The sequence below is a fragment of the Zeus faber genome (genome assembly GCF_960531495.2).
Source record: "Zeus faber genome assembly, chromosome: 19".
NCBI classification, from domain to species: domain Eukaryota; kingdom Metazoa; phylum Chordata; class Actinopteri; order Zeiformes; family Zeidae; genus Zeus; species Zeus faber.
In genome coordinates, this window is record NC_137206.1 from 21,751,979 (window position 1) to 21,767,865 (window position 15,887).

Genomic DNA, 15,887 nt, shown 5'->3' on the forward strand with positions numbered 1-15,887 from the left:
TGGTGATATTCTAGCCCTGGTGAACGGGTCTGGAGATCTTTTGCTTTGTGACCAATTATTTTGCCTATTCCCTGAATTGCATAAATAAAGGAGAAAGGAGAAAGAAGAATTTAAGAAAGGCGAAAGATTATGTGCACGGATATTGGCAGCGGTGTTGATGGTTCAGTTCATAAAAATAAACCTTCTATTTTCTATATTTATCTGGCTTCGACTATGTTTCACCCTCCTATGCCTTCCTCTTTCCTTCTCTCCATTTCTCTTCCTCTCGTCGCTTTGTCCGTGTCTGTCTCTCTCTCTCTCTCTCTCTCCATCCCTCTCTCTCCCCTCCCTCCATCCCTCTCTCTCCCTCCCTCCATCCCTTTCCCTCTCTCTTGGTCTCGCTCGCTCTGACTCTCTCTCTCTCTCTTTGTCTTTTTTTCTCTTCGTCTCTTTTCTTCTCATTCTGTCTCTGCCTTTTCCTGGCTTCCTCTGTGTTAGGGGGCGGTGTCAAGCTCTCTCACCTGCCTACAGCTTCATAAGAGAGCGGAGCGAGTGGCAGCTCTGCTGCTGGAGCGAGGAGGCCTGCAGGAAGGAGACCATGTGGCCCTGGTCTACCCACCAGGTACACACACATGAGCAGACACACACACACACACACACATGCACACAAATGCTGTACAAGTTGTACACAGCGTTGTTTAAATACTCACACCATACATTGTCTGGATGATTGTGTCTGTGTGTGTGTGCGAGCGTGCTCCAGGTATCGACCTGATTGCAGCTTTCTATGGCTGTCTTTACGCTGGCTGCGTGCCCATCACCGTGCGCCCGCCGCACCCCCAGAACATCGCCACCACGCTGCCAACCGTCAAGATGATCGTGGAGGTCAGAGGTCATATTTGAACTTCACCCACCCTCCCTGAAGAAAGGGCTTTTATTTTGGGAAGCCTGGAATGTCCACGTCCGCTTACTGCAGGGGAGGCCTGGAGGTGGACATTCCAGGTCCAGTTATCAAGATAGCATAGTGACTTGCAGGTTGTGTCCTTGAGCCTTTACTCCGTGTTCTTTTTATAAATGTATTTGTCAATCTATAATTTGAAGAACATCTAAGGAAAACGAAACTGACCAGCTTTATTATGTGATGTGATCGAAACTATACAAAATGACATTCAGCATCTACTGACCGCTACTCCAGGACGCAGTTTTAAAATCTGTAAAAACCTTCTCACTACGCAGTATCAGGAAACATTATTTCACTGAAAAAGATCTATTGTGTTGTGGAGTAATCTGGCGGCAGGGGTTATGAACTCTTTAAATGTGGTAGCAATTTGAAAATAATCACTGGAAGAATCGAGCGCAAAATATTTTTATTTTGAGAAAGAATTACAATTATTATTATTGTATAATAACATAAATGTCTTTCTCTCCATGCCTGCAGGTCAGCCGCTCTGCGTGTGTGATGACCACAGCTGTGATCTGTAAGCTGCTGCGCTCCAAGGAGGCTACAGCCACAGTGGACATCAGGAACTGGCCCCCTGTGCTCGACACCGGTACACACACACGCGCGCGCACACACACACACACACACACACACACGTACACACGCACATGCATAAGTCCATACACAAAAACACATGCATGCATGTTTTTTAATGCATTTGTAGATGTCTGTGTTTGTACAGTATGTTTTGTTTTGTGTCTCTTCATTTGTGTATCTTTGTAAATGTGTGTGTGTTTATGCATGTTACTGCCCGTGTGTGTTTATATTTTTTTGTTTTTCGTGCATTTTTCTTTCCTGTGTGTGTGTGTGTGTTTATGTCTGCGTCGGTGCCTGTATGTGTGCATGTACAAATCTTGGCCTGTGTCTGTTTTCGAGTGTTTATGCGTCTGATTGTGTCTGTCTGTGTTTTTAATTTGTGTATGGTTGCTCTTCCAGATGACCTACCAAAGAAGAAGCCTCCAGCGCTGTATAAGCCCACCAACCCAGACGGCTTGGCCTATCTGGACTTCAGCGTTTCCACCACCGGGATGCTGGCCGGCGTCCAGGTAAGCTTTGCTGCTCCTCTAACTCGGCGCTAATCTGTGGGCTGCAGCCAGCGATGACCGCCTGCCAATCCCCGCGAAAGCTTTTAGGAGCGCTGCCACCCGACCTTTCTATGTAGGGAGTGGGACTACAAGCACCAGGGTTCGGGGTTTCATTCTCTGGTGAGATCAGCAGCTAGAGCTGAGCTAGAGCTAGTGCTACACTGCCAGGGCAAAGGGCTCCATTTTATGTGTCGCTCACAGAGTCTATCAGGCGGCTGACACTGTTTTTGACAGTGTCAGCCACGGTGACACTACTGGTGTCGCCTGCTTGACACTGGATGTTGATGGTCTGCATCAAAGCGCTAATGTTCATGCGAATTATGCCGGTGTTATTCCCGACAACATTCAAAATATTAATGCCATGAAAGTAATATCAACGTAAACAATTGATAATTCACATTAAACCATAGATTTGCTATTTTTCAACCTGGTCTTACTAAAATGTTGCTTACCAATGATTTACAAGTATTCATAGAAAGACCTCCCTGAACGTTTTGCCATTGAGAAACTTACCGCTGTGCTGCCGCTTCTCGCTGTGCTAGAATGCAGTCCAATGGGGGAAAAACATTTTAACCTAAAAAAACATAATCAATATAATTTTCAAAAAACGGGAAGCTCACAGAAAAAACATGCATTTCATCTTTTTTTTCTTTTGGCTAAATCCACGCCAGTATTAGAAACTAGAAACAGGAAGGTGCACTGCTTCCTACTGATAACTTGCTGTAGCCAACATGACGCTCTGGATGTACTGTCAAAATTGTAAAAAGTACATTTTATCATAAAATGTGATATTATTTATTATTTATTCAAAACCTTAAAAATGATATTAGACACGTGTGACTGTAATGTGAGTACTTACAGTGCTAGTTTGAGGACTCCTAGTATGAAATAGTTGCGAAATGGTTAGTTATGAATAATGACTTCATCCCATCCCATGTTCATCAAGTGGTGTTTGTCTTTTTTTCTTTCCTGTCTCTTTGTGCAGATGTCCCATAATGCAGTTGGAGCATTCTGTCGGTCGGTGAAGCTGCAGTGTGAGCTGTATCCTTCCAGAGAGGTGGCCATCTGCCTGGACCCCTACTGTGGCCTGGGCTTCGTACTCTGGTGTCTCTGCAGGTTGGTGTCTTCTCTAAATATTTCCCCGGCACGCCTGCAACACTTGGGCTTGACTTCCCGGTGTATTTAACGCATCACTTCCTGTGTGTCCAAGGTGAGCTGCTAGCAGTGAAACCCTTTTTGTTAATATTGTATAACTTGTGTAATCTCGTCAGCCAAAAGTACTTGTTAATGTGTATGGGTGTCACATGTAAAATTGTCCCCCTAAAAAAGACTTCTCATATCCCCTTAAATAAAAGCTTTCTGGGATATGACTAATCATTTTTTTCTACTTTATCTAATTTCTTTGCATTCTTATACACACCGATCAGCCACAAAATTATAACCACTGACAGGTGAAGTGAATAACATTGCTCATCTCATTCCAGTGGCACCTGTCAAGGAGTGGGATATATTAGGCAGCAAGTGAACAGTCAGTTCTTGAAGTTGATGTGAAGCAGGAAAAATAGGCAAGTGTAAAGATCTGACCCACTTTGACAAGGGCCAAACTGTGATGGCTAGACAACTGTGTCAGACCATCTCCATAACTGCAGGTCTTGTGGGGTGTTCCTGGTATGCAGTGGTTAGTACCTACCAAAAGTGGCGCCCATGTACTTATTGATACGGTGGGGAGCAAAGGCTAGCCTGTCTGGTACGATTCCATAGAAGAGCTACTGTAGTACAAATTGGTGATAGAAAGGTGTCAGAACACACAGTGCATCACAGCTTGCTGCGTATGGGGCTTGGTCGATTGTGCAAAATTCCAATCGCCGATAGACGTTTTATCGTGAGGGTGGGGGGGACGCATAGAATGTAATGTAATGTGGCAAATGCAGTCTCCCCATTACAGAAGTGCTGGATTTATTATTTGCAAGTAAAGTATTTACACAAAAACATCCAGTTTTTACTTAAGTCCCAAAGCAACCAAAAGCAACGGGGAGACGTGGTTGTGGGACAGGCTTTTTTTTTTTTAAGCGAGACGGAACGGGGCAGTCCCTTCACTCAGTTGTGTTAAAAAATTGTTGTATCATACATGCGGGCGAAAAACAAAAATAAATAGATCTAAAATAAAAAGACAGGCACGGGAGGCGGCGCACACCACTGTCTGGAGGAAAAATTCAAAAAAAGCTCCGCTCCAATATTCTGAGTTAGGTTTATGTTTTTCATTTTCCATTCAAGTAAGAAACTAAGGAAACAAGATAAAATGAAATCTTTCTCTATTAGATGATATTATACTGTATATTGTTATAATATAATCACAAGATTTGCATATAGAGCGGCAGGCACGTGGGGGGGGGGCAGTTGCCCCTCTGCCCCATGGACCCCATGGTGCCCTTTTTATCAGGCATGGAATTTTTTTTTTTTTTTTAGGTAGTGGTAGTGGATTGTACGGGCAAGATATGCAAATCCATGAAGAACGTTTCGTCTGCGCACCCGCCATGGGAACACAGCGAAGCGCAGATCACAGGCACACTGCTCTCCGCCATGCTGCTCCGTTTGCACAGAGCGTCCATGTGCCTTTTCTTTTATTTTTCTTTTATTTTTATTTTTTTTGAGCACCTGCCCCTTGAAGTCTCTGCATGGGACTGTAGAGTGGGGAAGTGAGATCCCATCACCAGTGGTTACTCGACAGCTCTGAGCGGAGAGGGCAAGAGCCTTCGCCCCCTCTCTCTCTGCCTCTTCCTCTCCCTCCCTCTCCCCCTCTCCTCTCAGAACATCGTAAACTGCACTTACACCATTTCAATGCTCGGATTTTACCTGGTGGATAAAAATATTTTTTAAATCGTATCGATAGAGTCGATCACCGATAGAAGATTTAAACGTAAATCTGCCTCAGCCAAGTACCCGCAGACAGGCCAGTGTGCCCATGCTGACCCCTGTCCACTGCCAAAACGGCACTACAATGGGCACGTAAGCGTCAGAACTGGACCATGGACCAATGGAAGAAGGGTGGCCTGGGTGGTATGTGCTGGAACAACAAGCCCAATCCATGGGGGTCCCAACTCGCAACTTCCAGGACTGCTGCTTATGTCTTGGTGCCAGATACCACAGGACACCTTCAGAGGTCTTGTGGAGTCCATGGCTCCACGGGTCAGAGCTGTTTTTGCGTCACAAGGCTGAGCTACACAATATCAGTGGTTATTAGTGCTGCTTTTAATGTTGTGGCTGATCGGTGTATTCTAGACGTACATATTCAGGACTTTCAAGTGTGTCTCAAAATTACTTTTCTTTCATCTGAAATAAATTATAATCTCAAATGAAACCCTACTTCTCGCCCACGTCCAGTGTCTATTCGGGCCACCAGTCCATCCTGATTCCCCCCGTGGAGCTGGAGTCCAACCCCGCACTGTGGCTGCTGGCGGTGAGCCAGCTCAAGGTCCGAGACACGTTCTGCTCCTACAGCGTCATGGAGCTCTGCACCAAGGGACTGGGCCTGCAGACGGAGGCGCTCAAGGTGGGCGCTGCAAAAAAAACAGAAAGAGTTTTTTCCTGATGATAGCTAACATAGTTTTCACTTTTAATATGGTCTAAATTTTATCAGGTTGCGTTCTGTGGTAACAGGTATTTTGGTCATATATACTTAATTTTCTTTATTTTGTTTTTTGTTAAAGCAATGACTTGGCTTGCATATCCTCAGGTGTAATGTAAAATGCGTGCTCTGGAATCAATTTTGGACATCCAAATGCTGCCAGAATTACTCCCAAAATGGACAGAAATGACCAGCGTTTCACCTGGAAGCCAGTCGTGACTTTGCGGGGTTCTTCCGTACACTCCACAGTGTGTGCTTTCTGAAGATGTCAGTATTAGTTCGGAGGTGTATCGGAGCCCAGACATCGATGTACCACACACAGGAAGTAGGCATAACAAAACACTGAAGAGCTGGTCCACACCCACTCCGCTAATAATACACCTAAAACTGACTCAGAAAGCCCTCTCTCGTTCTCTCTCCCTCGCTGCTCGCCTCTGTTGCCTCAGGTGACATTTTATTGGTGAACTGCAGGCGGCACCGGCTGGGATTGGTCAGTGATTGAAGACATGGAGTTTATTTTGAGTGATTAGCTTTCCATACTAGTCTCCATGGAGACTTGGAGAGAGGCGCAAAAGCAGAAATGCTCCTTGCCGAGTGAGTTTGTGGTCTTAAACGTTGCAGTATGTGTCCAGTCGCCTACGTCCCAGATATACTGAGTTCATACTGAGTTTTATTTGATTAGAATTATTCAGATAGTCTCTTTCGTGCTTTTCTCCCCCCCGTCTTGCTGTTCCAGGCGCGGGGGCTTGATTTGTCCCGTGTCCGGGCCTGTGTGGTGGTGGCAGAGGAGAGACCCAGGATGTCTCTGACTCACTCCTTCTCCAAGCTGTTCAAGGACCTGGGCCTCCACCCCCGAGCCGTCAGCACCGCCTTCGGCTGCCGGGTTAACCTGGCCATCTGCCTGCAGGTGACGGCAAACACCCTGCGTGCGTGCGTGCGTGCGTGTGTGTGTGTGTGTTATCATGCAGTCAATCAAAAGATACTTATTTCAACTTAAAATAAAATGGAATAAGCTATTCTTTCAATTCTTTTAGCAAAGTCAATTTATCTCAAAAGGGGAAAAAATAGATATTGTTTTAGATTCCATATTTTGCAGTGCAGATATTGCTAGTATATGTATTATTGATATATGGTATACTGTATATAATTTATAAATGGTATATACTGTATACATGTATCAACACCATGATAATAGTCCATCCTTTTTCATGAGTACACACATATGAAGATATGAAATGGAACCAGTTTGTCTACAAGCCATTCGAATAACAGCACTTTATCCGTGTCACATGCTCACTCTGTGTTCTGATTGGCTGCAGGGTACGTCGGGACCGGACCCCACCACCGTGTACGTGGACATGAGAGCACTGCGCCATGACAGGTACGCTGGTCATTCGCGGGAACTTGCTTTTTCTTCCGTGAACTTGTACAAGTCACAATTATGGTTTTTATTATTTTTTGTTAAACAGTAAGTGTTTTATTTACAGTTTGTGTGACTACTGTGTGTGTGTGTGTGTGTGTGTGTGTGTGTGTGTGTGTGTGTGTGTGTGTGTGCGTGTGCGTGCGTGCGTGCGTGCGTGCGTGTGCGTGCGCGGTTTACGTCAGGGTGCGGTTGGTGGAGAGAGGTTCTCCTCACAGTCTGCCCTTGATGGAGTCAGGCAAGGTGAGTGAGCCCAACACACACATTTCAACTTCAACGTTTCAATTGAGAATTAGATTTGGGCTTAACATTTTTTACCAAATGAACATTCACTTCATTCCAATGGGGGGAAAAGACTTCCAGCAAGATAAATACTCAGAAATGAATGAATGGATAAAGATATTAAAATGAACCGGGAATTGAAGGACCAGAAAAATGTAATTACAATGACATTTAATTAAATGACTTATATTGAATTACTAAACCAACTTGAAATGCAGCATTCACTTTACCCCAAAAAAATTACGATTTTAATAGTTTGCTTGTTTACTTGACAAACTCCCCAGAATGGGAGGCTGGTAGTCAAAGAAGACATGTCATTTACCAAACCAGCTCAGGAGCTGCTTAGGCCGATGGTATCAAATTTACCGGCAGATGGAAGCCAACGTCTCCCACAGTCGCTGCATGGAGCCTGACGCAGAGTTTGGCATCATGTCCTTGTTCCCCCTGCTCAGGAAGCGAGAACCCAACAGTCTGGGCCCCTTCACACCTATTTTTGGTCTTTTTAGTCATGCTGGAGCTACAGAGTGGACCTGGGGGGGGGGGTAACCATGGCGATGTATTTATAAATTTCCTTCGTTATTTTTCTTTTCTCTTTTTTTTTTTTTTTAAGATTTTGCCCGGAGTGCGAATCATTATCGCCAACCCGGAGACGAAGGGACCTTTAGGAGACTCGCACCTTGGAGAGGTGGGTGGGCGCACCTTCCGTCTGTCCGCGTGTCTGCGAGAGGAAGCTGCCTCTTCGTCCGAGCGCTCGCAGATTGCGTTAGTCACAGAGAGAGCTGCAGAGAGAGAGAGAGAGAGAGCATGTTTTTCTCCAAACTTTTACCCAGCTCACGTCCCTTTAATTAATAATATGCACAATTCACTGGATACAAGTCTTGCCGTCTCTGTTCCAAGTCTGTTTCATGAGCCGTGGCTGCAATTGTCATTCTCTATGACATCTTAAAATGTCTTGAATTCAGTTATACAGATCGATGCCAGGCCTTGAAAGTCATTAAATAGTCTTTTATTCATTTACATTTTAGTCCCACTCTCTCTTTCTCTCCTCCTCCAGATCTGGGTGCACAGCGCTCACAACGGCAGTGGCTACTACAGTGGCTACGGGGAGGAGGTGCTGCAGTCGGACCACTTCAACTCGCGGCTCAGCTTCGGGGACACGCAGACGGTGTGGGCCAGGACGGGGTACCTGGGCTTCCTGCGCCGCACCGAGCTCACCGACGCCAGCGGGGGTACGCACGCCAGCTCTCTCACACGCGCACACACACACACACACACACAGTGTGATGTCTTCATGTTTTTTCAATATGAGGTCTAGTTACTTGACGTTATCATCTACTCTGTCCATTAACAGGATTTTTAAAGGGAATTATTTTGGTGTATAAACTTAGCCAAAATGTTTGGATTCTGTTGGGTCTGTGTGTGTGGTGTGTGTGTGTGTGTGTGTGTGTGTGTGTGTGTGTGTGTGTGTGTGTGTGTGTGTGTGTGTGTGTGTGTGTGTGTCTATGTGTGTGTCTGTGTGTCTGTGTGTGTGTGTGTGTTCAGAGAGGCACGACGCTTTGTATGTGGTGGGAGCTCTGGAGGAGGCCATGGAGCTGCGGGGGATGAGGTATCACCCCATCGACATCGAAACCTCTGTCATCCGAACGCACAAGAGCATCATGGAGTGGTGAGTCCTTTGATAATAATAATAATAATAATAATAATAATAATAATAATAATAATAATAATAATAATAATAGTAATAATGATAATAATGATTTTGTATGTTACAAAGTGATTCTCAAAAAAGAGCAAACAAAGTTTAGTGAAAGGAAAGAAAGGACAAGTAAAAACCACACATAAAATAAAACAAAATAGCACTCACATAAACCAGCACAGCAACAGAAATTAAATTTGGATTCTAAAAATAGGGTTTGAAAAGTTTTTTGTACCCGTGACCCGTGTTGTGTGTCAACGCTAGACTATGGTTGAAAATATAATCTGAACCGTTTGGCGGCCAGAGAGTGAGCTTTGCCGGGGAAGAAGAGCGATACAGTCGTCCCGTCATGAGAAAATTACGTTATGGATAATTATTTTCTCCAGGGTAACATAAGATAAAAAAAACATCGGATTTTGGTGATTATCTTGAGTTGCGGAAAAATGCAACTGCAGAAAGCTCGACTGGACTTCTTAATACTTTTAAATATTAACATCTTAATGCACATATTTTTTATGGAAATATTTGCAACTTAATAATAAAGAAGTTGTGTATACTGTATGCATGTATAAATTTGTGTGTGTGTGTGTGTGTCTGTGCGTGCGCAGCGCGGTGTTCCCCTGGACCAACCTGCTAGTGGTGGTGGTGGAGTTGGAGGGCTCCGAGCAGGAGGCTCTGGACCTGGTTCCCATGGTGACCAAGGCGGTGCTGGAGGAGCATTACCTCATCGTGGGCGTTGTTGTGGTGACAGACATCGGCGTCATCCCCATCAACTCCCGCGGCGAGAAGCAGCGGATGCACCTGCGCGACGGCTTCTTACAAGACCAGCTCGACCCCATCTACGTGGCTTACAACATGTAGCGTGTGTGCGTGTGCTTGTGTGGGTGTGTGCGTGTGTGGGTGTGTGTGTGTATATGTGTGTGCGTGTGTGTGCGCGTGTGTGTGTGCGTTAGGGCTGGGTGATAGGGAAGAACCTACCACGGTTATTGTTATTGTCGCTGAATTTAGCGTCTCATTTAACCCTCGTGTCAGTCAGGAAAATCAAGAACGTTCTTGCAGAAAATCCCAGAAGTTCCCAAAAGAACATAGAGTTTACTGTATCATTTTTTATTTTCATTTTTTCAATCCCTCGAAATTCACAATCCCTCGTGAAAGAATCCGGCAGAGGTTTGTCACATTGAATGTTAATGTCAAGTGCTTTGACTCTTTTAGCTTCGCAAATAAAATGTATTGCACATTGTCAGACGTCGTGTTATGAGAGAGAAGTCCGCAGTTGTTGATTTTAGTCTACAAAACTGTAAATCATGATTTGACGACGCCTTGATTTCATGACGTTACCGATACGAGACGATAATATCAAATTGTCATCCAGCCCTAGAGTGTGTGTGTGTGAGTGTGTGAGTGTGTGTGTGTGTGTGTGTGTGTGTGTGTGTGTGTGTGTGTGCGTGCGTGCGTGCGTGCGTGCGTGCGTGCGTGCGTGCGTGCGTGCGTGCGTGCGTGCGTGCGTGCGTGCGTGCGTGCGTGTGTGGGGAGCTAGCGAGCATGCGTGCAAATGCCCACCGTCCGTGTAAATCGCCGTTGTTGTTTCTTTAGTTCCAAAAAAATCAAGATGTACTGTATTTTTGAATCTGCATATGTATGGTCTAAGATGTCCGTTTTCTTTAGAGTTGATGTCGTGCAAGTCAGTTGGATTGATTGGTCGGACGGATGGACGGTTGATTGGCTGATTGAGTGATTAGTTGGTTGATTGATTATTTGGTCGATAAGCTCATCGATCGTTGCGGCCATTTTCACACCCCCGTCGAGGCCTGTGACCACGTTGGAGAGCCGTCGGGAGCGGAGGGGGGGACACTGTGTAGCGGGTAATGGGATCGGTCAAGACGCCGCCTCTCGCCCCCTGGAGAGCGAAAGAGAGAGAGAGGAAAAACTATAGATTGTATTTGTCACCATGTTTTACTGGTCGAATAGAAAATCCCAGATTTTTGTGGTATTATCTGAATTAGAACAGGGGCACTCAGATTACTGTAAAAAATATATATATAAATATTGTATATAGACATATTAATCTATATGGAGAGAAATTCAAAACACAATGTTGTATAGTAGCCCCTATATGCAGCTCTCTCCACCTGCACCCTGTATGTGTGTATGTGTGTGTATGTGTGTGTATGTGTGTGTGTGTGTGTGTGTGTGTGTGTGTGTGTGTGTGTGTGTGTGTGTGTGTGTGTGTGTGTGTGTGTGTGTGTGTGTGTGTGTGTGTGTGTGTGTGTGTGCGTGCGTGCGTGCGTGCACGTGTGTGTACGTGTGCGCGTCTGCGCGAGTGACAGCCTGTGCGCGTCTCTGTCCTTCTGTCTCCGTGTATGTATGTGTGTGTGTGTGTGTGTGTGTGTGTACGCAGGCGTGGTTTCCAGCGAACCTCCTTCATGTGAATTTTTATCCGTAAATGAACTTGAATCCGTCTCGATACGACCTCCAATCGGTTTGCGTCGCACCCCCGACCAACACGGGTGGTCGAGTCAAGTTTATTTATGAAGCACATTTGAGAGCTGAGGCAAAGTGCAAAGATAAAACAGACTAATGTATATGCAACCGACGAAAACGAGAGCCGCCCCTCCAGACAGCCCCAATCAGCCGTCATCTAATCTCAAATCAAATGAGCCCGGAGACGATGCAGCAAATCGACGGGAATTTCCAAAGACACGAGAAAGAAGCCCTTTCCTTCTTTTGTTTTTTTTTGTTCTTCCTGGCGCCCCCATCCCTCGTCGGTGGGGCACAGAAAACGCCGTTTGATTCCGGAGGGACGTATCGAACACCGGCGGGATGTTGTGACCCCGAGGTCAGCAGAGCGGGCGTCTCCTTGACCTCGCAGAGGCGGCTAGGTGAACGCAAAAACGTGGCGCGGAGTGGAGTCCACCGTTTCAAACGTCGTACGTCACGTCGTGCGTCACGTCACGATTCAGACGGTGCCGCGGCGTGTTGTAGGGGGCATCGGTTCGGGCCGTTAAACAAAAAAAGTAATAACCTCCCGTCGGGGCCTCGGTGCGCGGCGGGAAGCGCTTTCTCTCGCCTCTTCACATTCTTTACCTCTGATGTTGGTGTTTGTCGACCCGTGCATAGAGAAGCAAACACACATTTAAGCAGGATGCACTATGTAAATACGGCGCGGCGAGATGTGATTTAAAGAGAGAATTTTAAAAAAATATTCAAAGAGTTTTAAGAAACAAAGATATAATGACAGTCGGAGTCGAAAGCAACTCATTGCAGTGGGAGTTTACAGCGCATCCAAGATGTCATGTGAAATGGTGTGAGACGTGCCAGGGTGTGTCGGCAGGTAAAAGCCTCAGGGCTAGTACGTGTACACTGTAGGCATCGCCCCTCCCAATATTGTATGTCTCCTGATGACAAAAAAAGACAAAAAAAAATCAACAACAGGCTTTTTTCCTTAGATTTGCAGCCATACAATACAACCTGGGAAAGCAGTTTCCTGGCTACCGCAACAGTTGGCATGGCAACTGAAATCAGAAAATACTACATCAGGCAAACTTTGTCTTCGGCTTCACCTCCAAGCTGTGTGACATTTCTAAAAAAAAAAAACCCCCACTGTGATATTTTGTTGAAATCACACGTGCACAGACTGTAGCCTGGAAACCGGACCAATCTGCAGATCATGTTCCATTCGCTCTGCAGAATACGTCTGGCCACACCCTCCCATTCGGACAGACTTCCACCCGACCTTGGCTGGGTCGGGCCAATCACAAGCCTTTATCTAATAAGGGGATTGGATCGAATAAGGATTTGGTAAAAGTTTCTTTTACCAACTCCCTCTCAGTGCTGCCTCACGTTTCGTTGGTTGTAGCTCTATCCAATGCTCTGATTGGTTGTAGGGCTATCTAATTGCACCCGGAGACGTTTTGGTCCGTGCCTGTCGATAACACCCCTTGGAAATCGAAAATGAACGGAGAGGTTCCAGACTAATACGCATTTGCAACCTGGCCTGGCGAGGTCAGGCGAGCACACCTGTGTCCTTCGCTTCCCTTGCCCCTGATCATTTCGTTCACGTTTCTCGTTCTTCTTCACTTCTCTTTTGTCCCGATGTCTTTGTGAAGTAGAGAGAGAGAGAGAGAGAGAGAAACCTCATCGCATATCAGAATCAGAATCAGAAATACACAGGTTCCTTACCGGTTTTTATGCTAGTGCAGCAGTTTTAGCGTAGTCTTTTATTTTAGCAGCATCATGGTCACATCAATCCTGAAGAGTTATGTTCAAGTGGTGATAAAGGAGGGATGCCATGCGCATCTAGAGGATCTGCAAATACACTAGTAACCAGAGGCAACCTAAGATGTGAGCTCCCTCTATGGACAGATGGGAGAGACTGCATGGCGTGTGTCTGTGCGTGTGCGTGTGCGTGTGTGTGTGTGTGTGTGCGCGTGTGTTCCGTGTGTATGTATATTGTATGTAAATAGTGTTGATTTTGTACGGTACAGGTGTGTGTGACTTGTTTTGTACACATGATAAACAGAAAAAAAATGACACTTTTATAAGAGCCTGCCATTGGCTCACCGTCACACTATACAGTGCAATAAAGTGCTTTGATTGGCTAAAACTGAGACGCGCGTGGATTTTTCTTTTTCTCTTTTGGCGACCTCCTTTCTCCGCATTATAGACATTTTACTCAAATCGATGTTTTTGAGATTTTTATCCAACCTGATTCAATTTGAGACCCCTTGTTTTGAAGACAAAGTGCCCTTTAGGCATTAATAGGCCGGTCCTACTGTCCGAATTGGTTGTCTATTCATGGTAGACAGGGCACGTTTTTTGGGGGGTGGGCTGTGCAATACATTATAGCATCTAGCCATTGATTTTTTTTCATGTGGGTTCTTGAACCAATATTTGACTTCATGAAGAAACATTGTGCCTCAAATCGCTACAAAGCCTCGCACCCCCCCCCCCCCTGCGATCTCTGGGCGACCCCCTGGTGGGGTCGAGCACCCCAGGTTCATCCAAGTCTGGACTGTCATCCTGGCAAGTTTAATTTATATGATATAGGATGCTATTTAACTTGAACCCTGTTCCTCTTTTTCCATGACTTTCACTATTTCTGGCGCACTATTTCTCTCCCCCTCTCTCGCTCTCCCTCTCTCACTCACACACACACACACTCACACACACACACACACACACACACACACACACACACACACACACACACACACACACACACACACGCACTGAGAGTGGGTCAGAGGAGCCGTGCCCGCTGTAACTCTGCAATAAAAGCATTCCTAAATGATGTTATGTGATTATTTATCTATCCAGAGCCATAAACAACGAAAGCAGCCAGCAGATGTTTTCGTTCGGCAAAAAGAATTTTCTTCTCCCTTCTCCATCCCTCCTCTCTACTTCTCTCCTCGAATGCTCCCTGCTTGTTTCCTCACCACCTCTCTCTTCTATGCATCCTGCCATCTTCCCCGTCCTCGCTCTTCCCTTCTTCTCCTCTTCTCGTCAGCCGTTTCCCTTCTCTGCGTTTTCCCGGGTCACGTCCCAGACTCTAAAACCGCAAATGGACCCACGAAAGCAACACCGTGCTTCCACTTTTGGAATTATTTTTTGGAAAATATGAATCATATAAAACAATTCAACACGTAGATTATTCCACTGTTGTCGTATTTGGACATCCTCGGCAGACTGTTTTGACAAAGAATCCTGATTTATCATAGGCCTACCTCCTTGAGACATATTTCCAAAAGGGCTTTACCAAGCTCTCCAAATGGCCCAGTTCTTTGGCGCTGAACTTTGAATTCCATTTCAAAAAATTTCATATGAACAAAAAAAACAAAAAAACTTAAAAGATTTCAGTAATCCCCCCCTGCTTTACTGTGTTGGGTCACGGCTTGTGTTAGTGCAGGGCAGATGCAGGATCCACAAGTGATGGGAGACATCTGCGTTTCACTTCACCAGGCATCCAGCCGAATGGTCACTAATATTCTAGAATGACAGGTTGGTATTGCTTTAATTATATGCAAATATGTATGACTTCCAACATGACATGTTCATTCTCAAACCAGGGTGACCTCGCTTTTTTTTTTCGATGTGTGTGTAATAATTGTCAATTCAAGTAGAGTTTGATACAGCACTTTCAAGTTATTTCCTAAGTAATTCAGAGAAGGGGTTATAAAACACAATCAAAGGCAGAAACGAGGGTACGAGGTCAAATGTGAAAAAACACAAACACACAAAGCAACCCAATTCGGTTACATTCACTATTTTTGATGCAAAAACCACCGGGCGTAGTGATTATCACCTGTGAACCCCTAACTCAAGCGAAGCCAGATACAAATGCCTTGCGTCCGAACATTACAGTTAAACACAAGCTGAATCGGCTGACAGAACTGGCAACCCTGCGGCACCAGCTTGTTGGGTTTCACAGGCAGCGCCCGATGGATCGTTCAGAGATGCTGGAAGGTGCATTTCCCTAATTTCACAGGGGCTAGGCTAGTTGCTTCCCTCTGCAGCCATGCATCGAGCTAACACAGTTAGCTACTTCTGTCTCGGTACTGGACACACAGGGATGAAAATGCTGTTGAGGGTTTCATCCATCGTACAATGCTCCACATTGGTGTCCAGTTCGCTGGTACTGATTTCATGCATATGTAGATGGCTTTGTGGGTGAAGCTTGTTCTTATGTGTTGTTTGTTTGTTTATCCCTGGCCCTCCATAGTACATACAGTATAGCTGGACCGAATGGAGCAGTTGATATGACTTGACAATTGTCATGGCAAATGACAATAATAATAACTATA

At 45.4% G+C, this 15,887-nt stretch overlaps 1 protein-coding gene across 3 annotated transcripts in view; it reads left to right on the plus strand.

Moving 5' to 3' along the window:
• The window catches only part of LOC307244609 (disco-interacting protein 2 homolog C-like), a gene marked incomplete at its 3' end in the record, with an annotated part of 40,007 nt that extends 30,059 nt beyond the window's left edge, over nt 1–9,948 (plus strand). For all 3 annotated transcript variants that reach the window (XM_080019849.1, XM_080019850.1, XM_080019851.1), the window contains exons 26-38: nt 478–601; nt 743–864; nt 1,418–1,529; nt 1,916–2,025; nt 3,050–3,180; nt 5,446–5,614; nt 6,426–6,596; nt 7,009–7,070; nt 7,295–7,352; nt 8,002–8,076; nt 8,446–8,620; nt 8,934–9,057; nt 9,696–9,948. In XM_080019849.1, coding sequence (XP_079875975.1) covers nt 478–601; nt 743–864; nt 1,418–1,529; nt 1,916–2,025; nt 3,050–3,180; nt 5,446–5,614; nt 6,426–6,596; nt 7,009–7,070; nt 7,295–7,352; nt 8,002–8,076; nt 8,446–8,620; nt 8,934–9,057; nt 9,696–9,948 — 1,686 coding nt within the window. The remainder of the gene's footprint in view (nt 1–477; nt 602–742; nt 865–1,417; nt 1,530–1,915; nt 2,026–3,049; nt 3,181–5,445; nt 5,615–6,425; nt 6,597–7,008; nt 7,071–7,294; nt 7,353–8,001; nt 8,077–8,445; nt 8,621–8,933; nt 9,058–9,695) is intronic.
• Between the last annotated feature and the right edge of the window lie 5,939 nt (nt 9,949–15,887).